The 17,819-nt window shown below is 36.0% G+C and overlaps 1 protein-coding gene across 5 annotated transcripts in view; it reads left to right on the top strand.

Annotated features, from left to right (window-relative positions):
• Window positions 1–17,819, top strand: part of TMPRSS2 (transmembrane serine protease 2) — a 204,249-nt gene that overhangs the window by 85,962 nt on the left and 100,468 nt on the right. For all 5 annotated transcript variants that reach the window (XM_074213845.1, XM_074213842.1, XM_074213843.1 and 2 more), the window contains 3 exons: window positions 3,455–3,630; window positions 5,378–5,473; window positions 7,470–7,612. In XM_074213845.1, the coding sequence (XP_074069946.1) occupies window positions 3,455–3,630; window positions 5,378–5,473; window positions 7,470–7,612 (415 nt within the window). The remainder of the gene's footprint in view (window positions 1–3,454; window positions 3,631–5,377; window positions 5,474–7,469; window positions 7,613–17,819) is intronic.

The raw sequence follows: 17,819 nt of genomic DNA on the forward strand, positions 1-17,819 counted from the left end.
GATAATAAAATCCCCATCTGCCTTTTTAAAAATATGACTTTACTTATTACTTTAATAAAATCAAGTGATCTTACAAATTGTGCCCCCTTTTTGTGTGTTGTCCCCCCCATTAGAATGCAAACTTCTTGATATCAGGCAGAGACTATGTTTTTGCCTTTATTTCAATCCCCAGTTGTTTTTTTTTTTAGGTTTTTTTCAAGGCAAATGGGGTTAAGTGGCTTGCCCAAGGCCACACAGCTAGGTAATTATTAAGTGTCTGAGGCCAGATTTGAACTCAGATACTCATGACTCCAGGGTTGGTGATCTATCCACTGTGCCACCTAGCTGCCCTTATCCCAAATATTTTTTTACAGTGTCTAGTGCTAATATTTGAAAAGTACTAGGTTCTTCTTTCTTAGTTAAAGATTAGTTAACAAAAAATGTCATAGGAAAATTGAACAGCAGTATAGAAAAAAATTAAATTTATTCTATTACCTCACAAATATATAAAGATAAGTCTCTAGTATTATATTATAAACAATTTAGAAAAAGAAAAAATATCTGTTAGATCAATGAATAGGTTAAAATTTTTGACTGAGAAGGGAAAAAGGTGTAATTTTGATTATATAACATTTTTAAAGTTTTTGTACTTTTGAAGGGAAAAATAAATTGGGAAAAGTGTTTGTATTAAATTTTGCTGATTTCCAAGAGTGATGAAAAGCTGATTCAAATTTATAATAAAAAATAGTCAGTCCCTAATTGATAAATAGCCTTTATATATGAACAAATAAGTCACATGGGAAGAAAGCCGAATTATATATATATATATAATATATATATATATATATATATATATATATATATATATAATCTTATTTAAAAAATATGTTCCAAATAACCTTTAATTAGAGAAATTAAAATTAATATGCCATTCACATCAGTCCAATAGAATGGTAAAGATGATAATAAATATTGGAGGAGCTTCATGAAAATAGGTATATTGCCAGACTATTGGTGGATTTGTGAATAAGTATGACCATTTAGAAAATATTTTGGAATTATACTAAAAAATTATCTAAAGTGCTTTTCCTTTTACTCAACTTTATCACTATAGACCTCTGCTCAAAAGACATTACCCAGCTTTGTGACCTTGGACAAGTCACTCTTAACCCTACTGCCTTAAATAAAATGAAATTTGAAAAAATTTAAAAATACTTATAGCTCTTTTTAAGATAGCAAAAATTGAAACTATGGAATGGCTGAGCGAGTTGTAGTATATATGTGTGTGTGTGTGTGTGTGTGTGTGTGTGTGATGAAGTTCTATTGCATTTGAAGTGATGAGGAAAATTGGTGACTTTAAAAAGAAAAGGAAAGACTGATATGAACTATTGCAATAAAAGATGTAAAACCAAAAGAACAATTTATACTATAACATCAGTATTATAAAACTGTATAATTTTCAGAACTTTTATAAATTAAGAAAGAATGAAATGAGCAGAACCAGGAGAACAACTATAATAATAATAACATTGTAAAAGCAAACAACTTTGAAAGCTATATGAACTGTGATCCATGCATTGACCATTTTATGACTCCAGAGGACTGAAATATATTATCCAAGGCAATTCAAAATAAGATTCATATTTTTTTTTGTTAATAGCTTTGAGGAAATGTTTTGATTGACTATGCAAATTTAGTGGTAAGAAATTGGTTTTTCTTTTATTTTCTTCCTATTGGGGTGGGAAGGAGAGAATAGATATATTAATTTAAAAAATATAGAGGATGGAGGGCTACTGCAGGTGTGAAATGTTCTGATAAAGTATTGTTTCATTTAATTGTTTTACTTTGTTATGAGACCTCTCATGAAATAGATGTGAATGTAAAAAAACAAAACATATCTATAAAACTTTGAAACAATACAAGCACAACATCCTTGATAAAAGATACTGCACAATTTTGCTTATTTTTCATACCAGGTATTTTTGTGAGGTTTGTTTTAAACTACTTGTGTTTAAATCTTTCTTCTGAGGATTTAGCTAAAACTTTTATAGTTATCTTCTCTAAATAATTTGACTACCCCAGTCAATTCCAAACTCAACACCTTCACTTTCATTTTACCACTAATCCACTTTATGAATTTGCTTTACCTACCTATTCCTTTTACTTATCTCTTTTTGCTTACTGTGTTTTTTCTTGCCAATTTCTCTTTTTCTTCTTTAACTCCCTCTTTGATCTTCTTTGATCCTTTTATACCCTCTTATCACCCTTCATCCTGTTCCTCTCATCCAGAAAAATAGAATTAGGACCTGGAGATTGTTATTCACATTTTCCTTAGTTTCTACCAAATTTCTCCTAGAATTCAAAGTCTGGTCTTTTGGACTAGTTCAATCCCTTTCAAATTATCTGAATATTTTCCTTCTTATTCAGGTAAAAGTACCTTCCCTGCCCTGTGGGTTTTTAGATAGATGCTCTAGTACGCAATGAGATTATTGACTTGCTCAGTGTCATAAGAAGTAGGACCTGAATGAAGATCTTCCTGGCTTTGGGATAAGTCTCTATCCATTACAACAAATATAATCTGTTAATATCACAAGTTCTAGAATCCAGGATTGATTGAAATCAAAATATTTTGTAAACTTTAAAGTACCTTATATATATTTTTAGTACTCTTCTTCCTCTTCCATTTTCTATTCTTCTTCCTTTTCCTCCTCATAATTATAGCAACCAACCCTGACAAATAGTCATCTACTTTTTTTTAAGGTTTTTGCAAGGCAATGGGGTTAAGTGACTTGCCCAAGGCCACACAGCTAGGTAATTATTAAGGGTCTGAGGCGGGATTTGAACTCAGGTACTCCTGACTCCAGGGCCAGTGCTCTATCCACTGCACCACCTAGCCGCCCCCCCATCTACTTTTTTTCTTAAAGAGTTACAAGTAAAAAAAAAAAGAGTTACAAGTATAGGGAAATTATTCTTTCATTTCATTCTTTTTATAGTTCCTTATGCTCATCTGAACCTATCATCCTAAAACTTCTATCCATTGTTCTTAGTTACTAAGGTCAGGTAGAATGACCTTTATATTTGAAATTCCAAGTCTCCAAGAATCCTTTAAATCAAATAAGTAGTAGTAAAAACATATGCAACAAAACTAGAGGGAAATAACACCCAGGCAGGATAGTAATAAAATTACAGATTGAATGCTCTAAATTTCTGAAATTTTATAGCAAAGTGTGAGTAATAATAGTAGTATTCAAGAGTTATTTATGTTTTACCCTCTTTGCCCATCCTATACATTCTTCTTGACTGAATGTAGCCCCCTTGGTTGTTATGTAGGCAAAAGCAGTTATAGTGATATACACTGTTTCATTATGGTTAGAATTCATTTGGTTTTTGTATACGTGGTTCTTTTAAGGAAAAAAAAAGGTAGATTAATGCGTAGATTCACTATTCTTGTATTCCTTGGTTTTGTTTTTTCCAGACCTCTTAACAATCCCCGGTATTGGACAGCATTTGCAGGAATTTTGAGGCAATCTGTGATGTTCTATGGAACTGGTTATAAAGTACAAAAAATAATTTCTCATCCAAACTATGATTCTAAAACCAAGAACAATGATGTTGCTCTTATGAAGTTGCAAACACCATTGGCATTTAATGGTATGTATTTGCTTTTGTCCAGTTTACAAGTATACATATTATAATTTAGTGAAAAGAATATTTTGAATAAATTTCAAAAAACTGAAAAAATTTCTCTGTTAGGAAAAAATTCAAAATGAATTTTTCAAGGACTAAATTCCCCATCCTCAAATTACAGTTGACAGCTTCAGTTGATATCATCTAAAAAAAATTCTTGATATTACTCTGGTCATAGGATTTGTTTCCCTCCCAATTCAATAAGTTAGTGCTAAAGGTACCAAATATCAAATATACAAGGAGTATTTTTTTTTTTTTTTTAAGTTTTTGTAAGGCAATGGGGTTAAGTGGTTGCCCAAGGCCACACAGGTAATTATTAAGTGTCTCAGGCTGGATTTGAACCCAGGTACTCCTGACTCCAGGGCCGGTGCTTTATCCACTATGCCACCTAGTCGCCCCTAGCTAGGTGATTATTAAGTGTCTGAGGTCCCATTTGAACTCAGGTACTCCTGATTCCAGGACCAGTGCTCTATCCACTGCGCCTCCTAGCCGCCCAGGAGCTTACGTTCTAATGGTGGAAATGACAGTTACATAAATTGGTGCTCACACAGTACATATGGAGTTAGATGGAAAATAATGTCAAAGGGGAAATCACTAGCATCTAGAGAGACCCAGAGAGAATTAAGTTGAGTTTTAATGAAAGTTGAGATTAAGGTTTAATTTATAAGGGAGAATATTCTAGGTACATGGGACATGAATGTTAAATAGCAAGGTAGGAATTTTAAATTTGGTCCCCAACTCCATATAAAGTATGCTTTCTGTTGTTTTTTATTATTGTTTTGTTTTTGTAAGGTAATGGCGTTAAGTGACGTGCCCAAGGTCACACAGCTAGGCAATTATTATGTCTAAGGCTGGATTTGAACTTGGGTCCTCCTGACTCCAGGACTGGTGCTCTATCCAGACCTAGTCACCCCTAAAGCATACTTTTTTTTTCTTAAGTTTTTTTTGGCAAGGCAATGGGGTTAAGTGGCTTGCCCAAGGCCACACAGCTAGGTAATTATTAAGTGTCTGAGACCGGATTTGAACCCAGGTACACCTGATTCCAGGGCCGGTGCTTTATCCACTATGCCACCTAGTTGCCCCTAGCTAGGTGATTATTAAGTGTCTGAGGTCCCATTTGAACTCAGGTACTCCTGATTCCAGGACCGGTGCTCTATTCACTGTGCCACCTAGCCGCCCCTAAAGCATACTTTCAATGGAAATCATAAAGCTAGAGTATAAGAAATAGTAATTTAAAGCTAATTGGAAGCTATCTGTTGTTTTTGTTGTGTTTTTAGAAACGATCCAATTGTATACTATAATTTTGTAACTAGGACAGAGAAAAATATACCTAACCCTTTTCGTGTCTTGCATTATTGTTCTCCATGTGACTCTCTTGTTCCCCACTGGAAACAGGCATGTGACGGTGGAGAATGAACTTGGAATTTTGTTTCATTAGTCATTCAACAGACATCAGATGCTTACTATGTTGCACAACTTATATTAGGTACTGGGGGAAATAAAAAGCTTAGGTAAGACTTGATTTCTTTCCTTGAGGAGCTTACCTTGTATATTTTATTAAAATAAGGTTATTTTAGAATTTGATGATGCTCTTATACTGTCCAGATGTATTGAATTAAGAGAAAAAAGTGGAAGAAATGGTCTTTTTTTCCAGATCCTTTCACAAATGTGAGAATGGACTGTCATGTTTTATGTTCTTATTTTAAAACAGAAAAAATAAGACCAGTGTGTTTGCCTAACCCAGGAATGATGTTTGAACCCACTCAAACATGTTGGATATCAGGATGGGGTGCAACCCATGAAAAAGGTGAGAATGCCATTTTTAAGAGTAATGATTTTGGGATCATATTTCAGTTAATTGGTAGTTTAGCAGGAAATGCAGTCAATATACCTTAGCATATACTAACTGCTTAATAATGATGCAGTTAATATAAACTGTTTCCTAACTTAAAATTATAAGTTAAATCAGAAAATACACAAATATAGGAAAAGCTAAGCTAATTTAAAATCCAAAGGACTGGCCTTTATCATAGTGGGAGGGTTGAGGTGGAGTTTACTAGGAGGATTTCTGAGATTGGGAGTAGAGATTAGATTCACCAGTTCTGATATAAACAACTTGAAATGACTTCTAATCAGTAAAAATAAATTTTATAATAGATGTTACCAAGTTCAATTTCCTTATGGGATATAAATGCAAAAAAAAGTTGTGTCTGCCTGAATCTAATTTTGAGACTTTTTGAGAAAAGGCAATACAATTCTGTAATTCATTTTATTGGGGGGGGTGGGGAAAGTTCTAAGGTCTCCCTCCATTCCATAGGAAATATATCTCTTTTGTATCAATGTTTTTTTTTTAAACTTTATTTTCCTTTCCTACTTCACTCTTTTTATAGTGGTCTTACTGACATAGAAATAATTTACAGAGAATCATCAAAATGGAGTAGGGACACAAATTGCTAGGGAATGTCTTCAGGATGAAAATGGTATACTCTGAATCTATCATCTTGGGGCACGTAGCATGTGTTGTTCACTGGTTCCAAAGTAATTCAAAATTGTTTGTTTGAATTTTTTTAATTGCTTAAATTGTTCTTCTGGTTCACCATGTATCATTTCATATATTTATATTTAGTCCACACAAGTATTTATTTAAACTTGTTCTTTATAAATGCATGGGTGTATATATACATATGCATAGTCTCATGGCATATACTACTAAGAATTCAAGGAGAATGAAGAAAGAAAGAAAAGCCATTGGGTTATTTCATTAGTGAATTTGGAGAGACCAATATTAGTAGAATGGTGGGGATGAAAATCAAATTGCAAGAGATTGTGGAGTGAGTAGGTAGTAAAAAAAGGAGAGATATCAGTATAGACAAACTCTTTCTAGAAATTTTCAGTGAAGAATGATAATTTGAATAGGTAACAGCATCAAAAGAAGGAGTGCTTTTTTTCCCTTAAAGATAGAAGATAACTATGCAAACTTTTAGGGTGAAGGAAAGGAGACATTAAAGAGTAAGAAACTGTTAATATTTAAGGTAGCGGTGGGAATACCCACTATAGAGAGATCCTGTCTTCAGAGAGGAGGATTGATTGGATGAAAACCAAAAACGAATGGAGAGGAGTGAATGAGATTCAAGGTAGTGGTACCATTAGGAAGGGAAAAGGATACTTCTTGTTAAATTATTGTTGGAAAGGTGAAGAAAGATATGAGTTTACATAGGATGACTTTAATCTTTGTAAAGTAGAAATTGAGGTAAAATTTGACTTTGAAGAAAGGAAATTTGGACCAACCATTGTTAGGAATGTGATAAAGATTCAGTAAGAGACGATTTTAAAAATTACCTAGCAGAAATGAAGGCTCACTTGGAGCTAGATAACATAAATTTATAACAGATTCTTTTTGAAGAGAAAGAAAAAAGGGGTGATCCAATCTTTTTTAAGTCCTTTCTATGGGTATTTTCTGTAGTTTGCTTGACTTTGTAAAATCTAGAGACCCGAACAAAAAGAGTCCATCATTTCTAGAATAATCTTTAACAACTGAAATAATGCCTCCTGATGTTGTTTAGCAGTTAATTGATTGCCAGAATTACTTGGTACCTTGTAACAGCTAACATCAGATATACTCTATTCCAGTTAAAATGATGATTCAGACTTCTTAGACTCTGCAATGAAATTGAAGAAGTAGGTAAAGAATGATGTAAAAAAAATAAAACATGAATATAATTGCTTTGATAGCAGTTTAGAAGAGTACCTATTAACTTTTCTAGTTGGAAATGATCCTTCTTTGCCATATATTTAATCCTCAGGTAAGACATCAGACATCTTGAATGCAGCTATGGTACCCATAATAGAACCTTGGAAATGTAATAGCCGATATGTCTACAATAACATGATCACTTCTTCCATGATTTGTGCTGGTTTTCTCAGAGGAAAAATCGATTCCTGTCAAGTAAGTACTGTTTAATGTTCAATTATGGAAAACATTATTTTGAATAATTTCTTTTCCTTTTTTCATTTTAACATTTTTGTTTTAATTTTGAAATCTCTTCTTCCTTTTAGACCCTCCCTTGCCCCTTGAGAAGGCAAGCAATATGATACCCATTATACATGTCAAATCATGTAAAACCTATTTCCATGCTAGCTATGACATTTGTTTCCTAACCAACCTATTTTTAAACTTATTTTTATTCATTTTTAACTTAAATATAAAAGACAAAAAAGAACATTTCCATGTATACAGTTCAACATAAAAAAGAATTCAATATTAAACTGAATTTCCATTTCACACTTGACATTTTTTTGAAAAAACTGTATATAATAAATACTATACATTGTTTTCAAAGCTACCTTTTTTGTGCTTCTTTCTAAATGTTCTTTTGTTCTTTGCTATTTACTTTTCTCCTCCTTCCCTCTCTCCCTATACTACCTTAAAGAAGGCTATCATTAGACACAAATATGTGTTTATAAGTAAAAGCTATACTATATATCCAATAATAGTTCTTTCTCTGCATGTAAGAGCATTTCCTTCATAGGTTCTTTGAGTTATAGTTGATTGGAGTATTCACAATGACTTTGTTCTTAATGTTCTTATGTTCTTAAAACAATATTGTTGGTCCTATGTACTATGTACACAGCTGTACTATGTATAACATTACCTTAGTTCTGCTCATTTTACTTTAAATTATTTCATGCAAATCTTTCCATATTTTAAAAAAAATCAACCCACTCATCATTTCTTATAGCATAGTAGTATTTCATTATCATCATATACCACAACTTGTTTAGCCATTACCCAATTCATGGACATTCCATTGATTCCCAGTTCTCTGCCACCATGGAGAGAGCTGCTATAAATATTTTAAAGCATATAAGTTCTTTTCCTTTTTCCCCTAATCTCTTTGAGAAAAAAGACCTAATAGTGGTAAGGCTGGTTCAGAGGGTATGTATAGTTTTATAACTCTTTGAACATATTTCTAGACTGTTCTCCAAAATGGTTGTATCAGTTCACAGTTCTATCAACAGTGAATTAGCATCCTAATTTTTCCACATTTCCTCCAATTTGTCATTTCCCCCTTTTATCATTTCAGTCAATCTGATAGGTATAAGATTAATAGCTCAAAGTTGTTTTATTTTGCGTTTCTCTAATCAATAATTATTTATAACTCTTTTTCATATGACCACATAGTTTTATTTCTTCATTGAAATACTGTCTTTAAATAGTTATCAATTGGGGAATGACTTTTTCTTATAAATATTGCAAAAAAATTGAGATATGAGACTCTCTATAGATGAGAAACTCTATAAAACTTTAATCCCAATTTTCTGTTTTCATTCTAATCTTATTTATTTCTAGAAAACCTTTTTTAATTTTAATATAATTGGAATTAAATATTTCACATCTCACAGTGCTATCTCTTATTTATTCATATATTGTTTTCCTACCTGTGAGACAGATAGGTAATAAGTCCAACTTTCTTATTTTTTTGCTCTTTATATCTAGGTCATGTATATGTATCTATTTCAACTTGATCTTCATAAATGGGATAAGATATTGGTCTGTGCTCAATTTCTGCTTCCAGCTTTCCCAAAAATTTTTACCAAATAATGAATTCTTATACCCAAACTTAATCTTTACTTTTGTCAAACACAAAGTTACAATAATCATTTGCTACTGTGTATTACACACACACACACACACACACACACACACACACACACACACACACACAATTCTAATGATTTACCTTTCTGTTTCTTGGTCAATGCTGGATAGTTTTGAAAATTATTTTTTGCACTCAGAATTATAAATCTTAGCTTTAATTTTTAAGATTTCTAATTAGGGGTTTTGAAGTTTGCTTTTTTTCTAGGTTTTTTTAAAATTGGATACTGGGCAATTAAAAAGCTTTGAGAGACATAATTTCTGGGTAATTTAATAATTTTATTTAAAAAAGCTAGCGGGGGGGGGCAGAGCTAAGATGGCAGTTTGAAGGCAGCATTTCCTAGTAACTCCTCCCTACCCCCAAACTCCAAAAACCAGCAAATGATGACTCTAGTCAAAACTTAGAGGGGCAGAATCTATAGAAAGACTGAGTGATACATTTTCCCAGTCCAAGATAACTTAGAAAATCTGTGGGAAAGGTGTGTTTCACCAGGACTCAGGGTTGGGAAAAAAGCCATGGTCGAAGTGCAGCCCAGCCCAGCCCAGAGATCACCTGAAACAGCTTAAAGTGGCAGTGAGAGAACTCTGCTGCAGCAGAATGAGTGTGGAGTAAGGGAGCACAAGCTGCAGAATCTGCAGCGAAAATCTGGAGAAAGCAGCCTGCACCCCATGAGACAGTAAGGGGTCAGAGAAGACTGCAGAGATTTCTCTGCCCTCCCTTGGGGTAGGACTCTGCTGCTGCTGCTGCTAGCCTACACTCAGATCCAGGTTGTAGTTTGGGCTTCCATACTAAGATACAGGATCCTCCTTATAGCTCCAGTGCAGAGGGAAGTGGGGGGCGGGGAACATCTACATATCAAAGCACAGGCAAGAGAGCATAAGATCTTGGAAGAACAAAGGTCCCAGTGGGTGTCCCCACAAAAACTAAAAACCTCAAGGCCTAGGAATTGCTGCAAATTAGTCTTGGGCTGCAGAAATGAGTAAACAACAGAAAAAGAAGAATCTGACCATAGAGAATTACTTTAGTCCCATGAAAGCTCAAAACATGTACTCAGATGATGACAAAATCAAAGCTTCCAAATCCAAAACCTCCAAAAGAAATAGAAAATGGGCTCAGACTATGGATGAACTCAAAAAAGACTTTGAAAAGCAATTAAAGGAGATAGAGGAGAAATGAGAGCTATGCAGAAAAATCATGAAAATCAAATCAATAGCTTGGTGAAAGATATACAAAAAAAATACCGAAGAAAATAATATGCTAAAAAACCAGTTTAGGCCTAATGGAAAAAAGCAAAACAAAAGGCCTATACTTAATGAATGACTTAAAAAGCAGAACTGGCCAACTGGAAAAGGAGATAAGAAAGCTCTCTGAAGAAAATAACTCCTTCAAATGCAGAATGGAACTAAAGGAAGCTGATGACTTTGCAAGAAATCAGGAAGAAATAAAACTCTTCCAAAAACTCCAAAAATTAGAAGAAAATATGAAATATTTCATTGGAAAAACAATCGACCTAGAAAACAGATCCAGAAGAAATAATTTAAAAACTATTGGGCTGAAAGCCATAATCAGGAGAAGAGCTTCATTTTTCAAGAAATAATATAACAAAATTGCCCTGAGATTCTAGAAGCAGAGGGTAAAATAGAAATTGAGAGAATGCACCAGTCACCTCCTGAAAGAGATCCTAAAAGAAAAACTTCAAGGAATATTGTAGCCAAATTCCCAAACTCCCAAATCAGAGAAAATTCTAAAAGCTGCCAGAAACAAACAATTCAACTACTGAGGCTCCATAGTCAGGATTACACAGGATCTGGCAGCATCTACATTAAGGGCTTGTAGGGATTAGAATATGATATTCCAGAAGGCAAAAGATCTTGGTTTACAACCAAGAATCAACTTCCCAGCAAAACTGAACATCCTCTTTCAGGGGAAAAGATGGACTTTCAATGAAACAGGGGACTTTCAAACTTTCCTATTGAAACAACCAGAGCTGAACAGAAAGTTTGATCTCCAAGTACAGGACTCTGGTGAAACATAGAGGGGTTGGATGAGAAGGACTATGAGGAACTTAATGATATTGAACTGTTTGTATTCCTGCATGGGAAGAAGATATTGATAACTCATATGAACTTTCTCATTTATAAGAGCTGTTAGAAGTTTTGCTGGGTAGTTGATTCTTGGTTGTAAACCAATATCTTTTGCCTTCCAGAATATCATATTCCAATCCCTATGAGCCCTTAATGTAGATGCTGCCAGATTCTGTGTAATCCTGACTATGGTGCCTCAGTAGTTGAATTGTTTGTTTCTGGCAACTTTTAGAATTTTCTCTTAGATTTGGGAGTTTGGGAATTTGGCTATAATATTCCTGGAAGTTTTTCTTTTGGGATCTCTTTTAGGAGGTGACTGGTAAATTCCCTCAAAATGAAAAATAAAGTTTAGGCTCTTTTTCTGATTGTGGCTTTCAGATAGCCCAATAATTTGAAAATTATTTCTTCTGGATCTCTTTTCAAGGTTGGTTGTTTTTCCAATGAGATTTTTCTCATTTTCTTCTAATTTTTGGCTTTTTTGGAAGAATTTTATGTCTTCCTGATTTCTTGCAAAGTCATCAGCTTCCTTTAGTTCCATTCTGCATTTGAAGGAGTTATTTTCTTCAGAGAGCTTTCTTATCTCCTTTTCCAGGTGGCCAATTATGCTTTTTTAAGACTTTCTTCTCCAAATATCTTTTGTTTTGCTTTTTTCCATTAGGGCTAAACTGGTTTTTAACATATTACTTTCTTCAGCATTTTTTTGCATTTCTTTTACCAAGCTGTTGATTTGGTTTTCATGATTTTTCTGCATAGCTTTCATTTCTCCTCCCAATTTTTCCTCCACCTCCCTTAATTCCTTAATTGCTTTTTTTTTAGTTTTTTTTTTTTTAGGTTGTTTTTGCAAGGCAATGCAGTTAAGTGGCCTGCCCAAGGCCACACAGCTAGGTTATTATTAAGTGTCTGAGAACAGATTTGAACTCCTGACTCCAGGGCCAGTGTGCTATCCACTGTGCGACCTAGCTGCCCCCTTAATTGCTTTTCAAAGTCTTTTTTTGAGCTCATCCATAGTCTGAGCCCATTTTATATTTCTCTTGGAGGTTTTGGATATGGAAGCTTCGATTTTGTCGTCATTTGAGTATGTGTTTTGATTTTCCTTGGGACTAAAGTAATTCTCTATGGTCAGATTTTTCTTTTTCTGTTGTTTACTCATTTCCTCAGCCCAAGACTACTTTGCAGCACTTCCTAGGCTTTGAGATTTTTAGGTTTTTGGGGGACACCCCACTGGGACCTTTATTCCTCCAAGGTCTTATGCTCTCTTGCCTGTGCTTTGATATGTAGATGACCACTACACTTCCTTCTGCCTTGGAGCTTTAAGGAGGGGTCCTGCTTGGCTATCTTAGTATGGAAGCCCAAACTGCAACCTGGATCTGAGTGTGGGAAAACAGCAGAGTCCTACCCTGAGGAAGAGCAGAGAAATTTCTGCAGTCTTCCCTGACCCCCTTACCATCTGTGGGCTATGCTCTGGAGGTGCAGGCTGCTTTCTCCAGATTCTTGCTGCAGGTTCTGTAACCAGTGCTCCCTCACTCCACACTCATTCTGGTGTAGCAGAATTTTCTCTCCGCCCCTTCATACTGTTCCAGGGCTGAGCTACAACCAGGGATTTTCCCAACTAAGAGTCCTGGTGCAACAAACGTTTTTCCATGCAACTTCTAAATTATCTTAGACTGGGAAAATGTATCACTCAGCCTTTCTGTGGGTTCTGCCCCTCTAACTTTTGGGTGAAGTTATAATTTGTTAACTTTTGGAGTTTTGGGGGGGAAGGAGTTCCCAGGAAATGCTGCCTTCATGCTGCCATCTTGGCCACGTCCCCATTGTCATTTTTGTTAATGGAATTATTTTTTCTATGATTTGTTCTTAACCCACTTATTCTTAAAGATTAGATTGTGTATTCCCTGATTGTTTTTTCTAATTTGAGAAAGGTTGAATTTAATTTGAGTTTTACAATTTTTCCCCAATCTTGCTTTCCTTCCCCCACCCCCCACAGAAGTCAGTTTGTTAGTCTTTCCTTGATTGGCTTTTAATGTGTTTCCAAGGTTCCTTTATCAATATACATTTTAATGCATTTAATGCAAAATTTTTTTATTATTTTTTAAAATTTATTCTTATTTTATACAAATAATGTTTTTTATACATTACTAAAATATTCTTTTTTGAGAGTAAACATAATACCCCTCCCCCCAAGAAAATATAGACCTGCATAAATGATAAAGTAAAGGGGAGAGAAAAAATTAAAATTAATAATAATAATAATAATAATAATAAAGTATGGCCAGGTGGCACAGTGGATGGAGCACCAGCCCTGGAGCCAGGAGCACCCGAGCCCAAATCTGGCCCCAGACACCCAACAATCACCCAGCTGTGTGACCCCATGCAAGCCACCCCAATCCCATTGCCCTTCAAAAACCAAAAAAAGAAAACAAAAGACCCAAAATAAAATAAAAAAGTAATAATAATAATAGTAGGGGTGGCTGGGTGGCAGACAGATTACTGGCCCTTGAACCAGGACCACCCAGGTCCAAATCTGGCCTCAGACACCCAACAATCACCCAGCTGTGCAGCCCCAGGCAGGCCACCTAGTCCCATTTGCCCTGCAACTCCACCCCAGAAAATAATAATAATAAAAAAAATGTGCTTCAGTCTGTGTTCCAACACCACCAGCTCTGTCGTGGCTGGATCACATTCTTTAGTATAAGTCCATCACAAAAGTTACTTCCATATTTTTCCACCATTGCCATTGCTGATCGCAACTCCCTCCATTCATACTTCTCCACTATCATGAACTATATTTTCTCTCTCCTTTCACCCTGTCTCTGCTGTAGGGTAGTTGAGTGGCACAGCAGACAGATCCCTGGCCCTGGGGCCAAGAGGCCCCGAGCCCACATACCACCCCTTAGGCCCAGCATCCACCTGACCCTATGGTCCCGGACAGGCCATCCAGTCCCAGCCCCTTGCAGACAGTAAAAAGGAAAAATGTGTGGGGCGGCTAGGTGGCGCAATGGATAAAGCACCAGTCTTGGAGTCAGGAGTACCTGGGTTCAAATCAGGTCTCAGACACTTAATAATGACCTAGCTGTGGCCTTGGACAAGCCACTTAACCCCATTTGCCTTGCAAAAACCTTAAAAAAAAAAAGGAAAATGTGTTATATCTGACCACTCTCCCCCCATGGTCCATCCTCTCCTCCATCACTCACATTCCCCCCCCTCCCATCCCCCTTCTCTCCTTCTTACTCCAGATACCTATACCCCATTGAGTATATATATATACTGTTTCTTCTCCTAGCTACCTCTGATGAGAGCAAAGATTTCCTTATTCCCCCCTCACCTTCCCCCCTTTCCATATCATTGCAGTAGTTCATTGTAATAAAGAAAAATCTTATTATATGAAATATCTTAGCCTATTCCTCCTCTCCTTTTTCTTTCTCCCATTACATTTCCTTTTTATCCACTGACTTCATTTTTATACCACAATATATCTTCAAATTCAGCTTTCTCCTGTGGTTAAACTATAAAAGCTCCCTCTACTTACTCTATTAAATGGGAAGGTTCATATGAGTATTATCAGTATCATTTTTCTATACAGGAATACATGTAGTTCATTTTCATGAAGTCCCTAATATTTTCCTCTTCTCCTCCACGCTCTATTCTTCACCTGAGTCCTGTATCTGAAGATCAAACCTTCTGTTCAGCTCTGGCCATTCCAGCAGGAACATTTGAAATTCCCTTGGTTCATTGAAAGTCCATCTTTTTCCCCTGGAAGAGGATGTTCAGTTTTGCTGGGTGGTTGATTCTCAGTTGCATTCTAATCTCTTTTGCCTTCTGGTGTATTATATTCCAAGCCCTATGAGCTTTTAATGTAGTTGCTGCTATGTCCTGTGCAATCCTGACTGCAGCTTCACGATATTTGGATTGTGTCCTTCTGAATGCTTATAATATTTTCTCTTTGACTTGGGAGTTCTGGAACTTGGCTATAATATTCCTGGGGGTTGGTTTTTTTTGGATCTCTTTCTCGGGGAGATTGGTGGATTCTCTCCATTTCTATTTTGCCCTCTGCTTCTAGGATATCAGAGCAGTTTTCCTGTAATAATTCTTTGAAAATGATGTCACAGCTCTTTACTTGGTCATGACTTTCAGGTATTCCAATAATTTTAAAATTATCTTTCCTAAATCTGTTTTCCATATCTGTTGCTTTTTCAATGAGATGTTTCACATTTTTTTCTAGTTTTTCATTCTTTTGGTTTTGAAGTATTGAGTTCTGATTTCTTGTAAAATACACAATCTCCTTGAGTTCTATTCTTTGTCTGAAGGATTTGTTTTCCTCAGAGCTTTCTTATTTCCTTTTCCATCTGGCCAGTTCTGCTTTTTAAAGCATTCTTCTCCTCAATAACTTTTTGAACTGTTTTATCCATTTGACCTAAGCTGGTTTTTAGCATGCTATTTTCTTCAGCATTTTGGCTCTCCTTGACTAAGCTGCTGACTTCATTTTCATGTTTTCCCTGCATCACTCTCATTTCTTTTCCCAATTTTTCCTCTGTCTCCCTCACTTAATTTTCAAAGTCTTTTTTGAGCTCTGTCATGGCAGGAGCTCAATTTCTATTTTTCTTGGAGTCTTTAGATTTAGGAGCTTGTACCTCTTCATCTTCAGATTGAATGTTTTGATCCTTCTTGGGACAGGCAAAGTATTTCCCTATGATGTTCCTCTTTTTTCTCTGCTTACTCATTTCCCCAGCATGTGCCTGGTTTTGGGGGTACTTCCTGAGCTTTTGGGATACCCCCATATGGATCTCAGTGTTTGAAGCTCTGTCCTCCCTCCTGGTCTGTGAATGACCACAAGCACACCCCTCTGCCATGAGGCTGAGGGGGGGGGGGGCTTGCTGTTCTATGGGGGGGCCTAGACTGCGATCGGGATCTGAATGTGGTCAGAGCCCCAGAGTCCTGTTCCAGGGACAGAGGACAGAGCTAGGCAGTCTCTCTTCACTACCCTCCCTGGGCTCAGCTCATGCCCTGGGGTCTCCTGCTTACCAGCTCCATCTGCTTCTGGTTCCTGGACCTGGGCTGCCCTGGCCATGCTCGCTGTGTGCCCTGATGGCTGTGCTTCATGTGCTTGCTCTGGCAGAGATCCTCCTCTGTTCCCTCAAGTTGTGCCTGGTGCTCCCTGGGGTGTAAGTCAGGAACCTGTCCCAGCTACTGTGAGCTGTGGCTCCCAGCTCTTTGGGGCTGCCTCTGGGAGGCTGAAGTTCCTTCACTGGGGGGGGCACCTTCTGGTGGGCCACCCCTCTGACCCTGTGGAGCCAAGCCTTTTTTGCTCTTTTCCAGGTTACCTTGGTTTTCAGAATTGTCTCACTGGATCCCTCTGTGGGTTCTCTCTCTTGAAAAATGTAGTTAGAGTCCTTAGTTTATAAATTTTGCTCCAGAGCAACTAGGAGCGTGTCCTCTCCTGTCGCCATCTTGGCTCTGCCCCCCTCAATGCATTGTATTCTAAAAGGAATTATTTCTATTTTTTTCTGTAATTAGATATGAAGTTTTAATATCCCTAAAATATGGCCAATTTTTGTAAAGATTCTGTACCTTGAGAAAAAGATGTACTTCTTTATGTTCCCATTCAGTTCTCTCCAGATTTATTTACTATTCTATTCCTTAATGTCTTTCTTATTTACTTTTGGGGGGGTTAGAGTTATCTAATTCTGAGAGGGGAAGGTTAAAACCCCCTACTATTATGGTATTACAATCTATTTCCACCTATAATTCATTTGATTTTTCCTTTAAACATTTAAAATATTTCAAAAAAATGAAAACTCTTAGCACTTGCTGCATATAGGTTTAGTGTTGATAGTGCCTCATTTTCTATGGTATTTTGACCATAATGTAGTTTTCCTGTTTAAACTTTTAAATTAAATTTATCTTAGTTTTAACTTTTTCTGAGATCATGATTGCTACCTTTTATTTTTTTTAGCCTCAGTTGAAGCATGATAAACTCTACTTCATTTTTTTTGCAACTCTTTTTTGCATGTCTCATTTTAAAATTTATTTCTAGTAAGCAGTATCTTGGTGGATTCTGATTTTTAATCAGCTGTCTTATGTTTCTGTTTTATGTTCTCATAAAAACTGGAATAAAGAGATAATAGCATATATAGAGAGTGGTATAAAAGTCTTCTGAATTTATTAATAACTAAGAGGTTGGGTGAAAAGAATAACATGGAGACTTTCAGAAGGGTGAAATAGATTTTGGGGAGAAGATAAGGGAGGAATTTAGAGGAATGTGTAGATTTAAGAATAGGGATTAAGGGGAGGAGATAAGGGATTCTTTAAAAATATATGGATTAAGGGGGCAGCTAGGTGGTGCAGAGGTTAGAGCACTGGCCTTGAAGTCAGGAGGACCTGAATTCAAATCTACCCTCAGACACTTAAGACTTAC

The sequence above is a fragment of the Macrotis lagotis genome, chromosome 1 (assembly GCF_037893015.1).
Source record: "Macrotis lagotis isolate mMagLag1 chromosome 1, bilby.v1.9.chrom.fasta, whole genome shotgun sequence".
Lineage (NCBI taxonomy): Eukaryota > Metazoa > Chordata > Mammalia > Peramelemorphia > Peramelidae > Macrotis > Macrotis lagotis.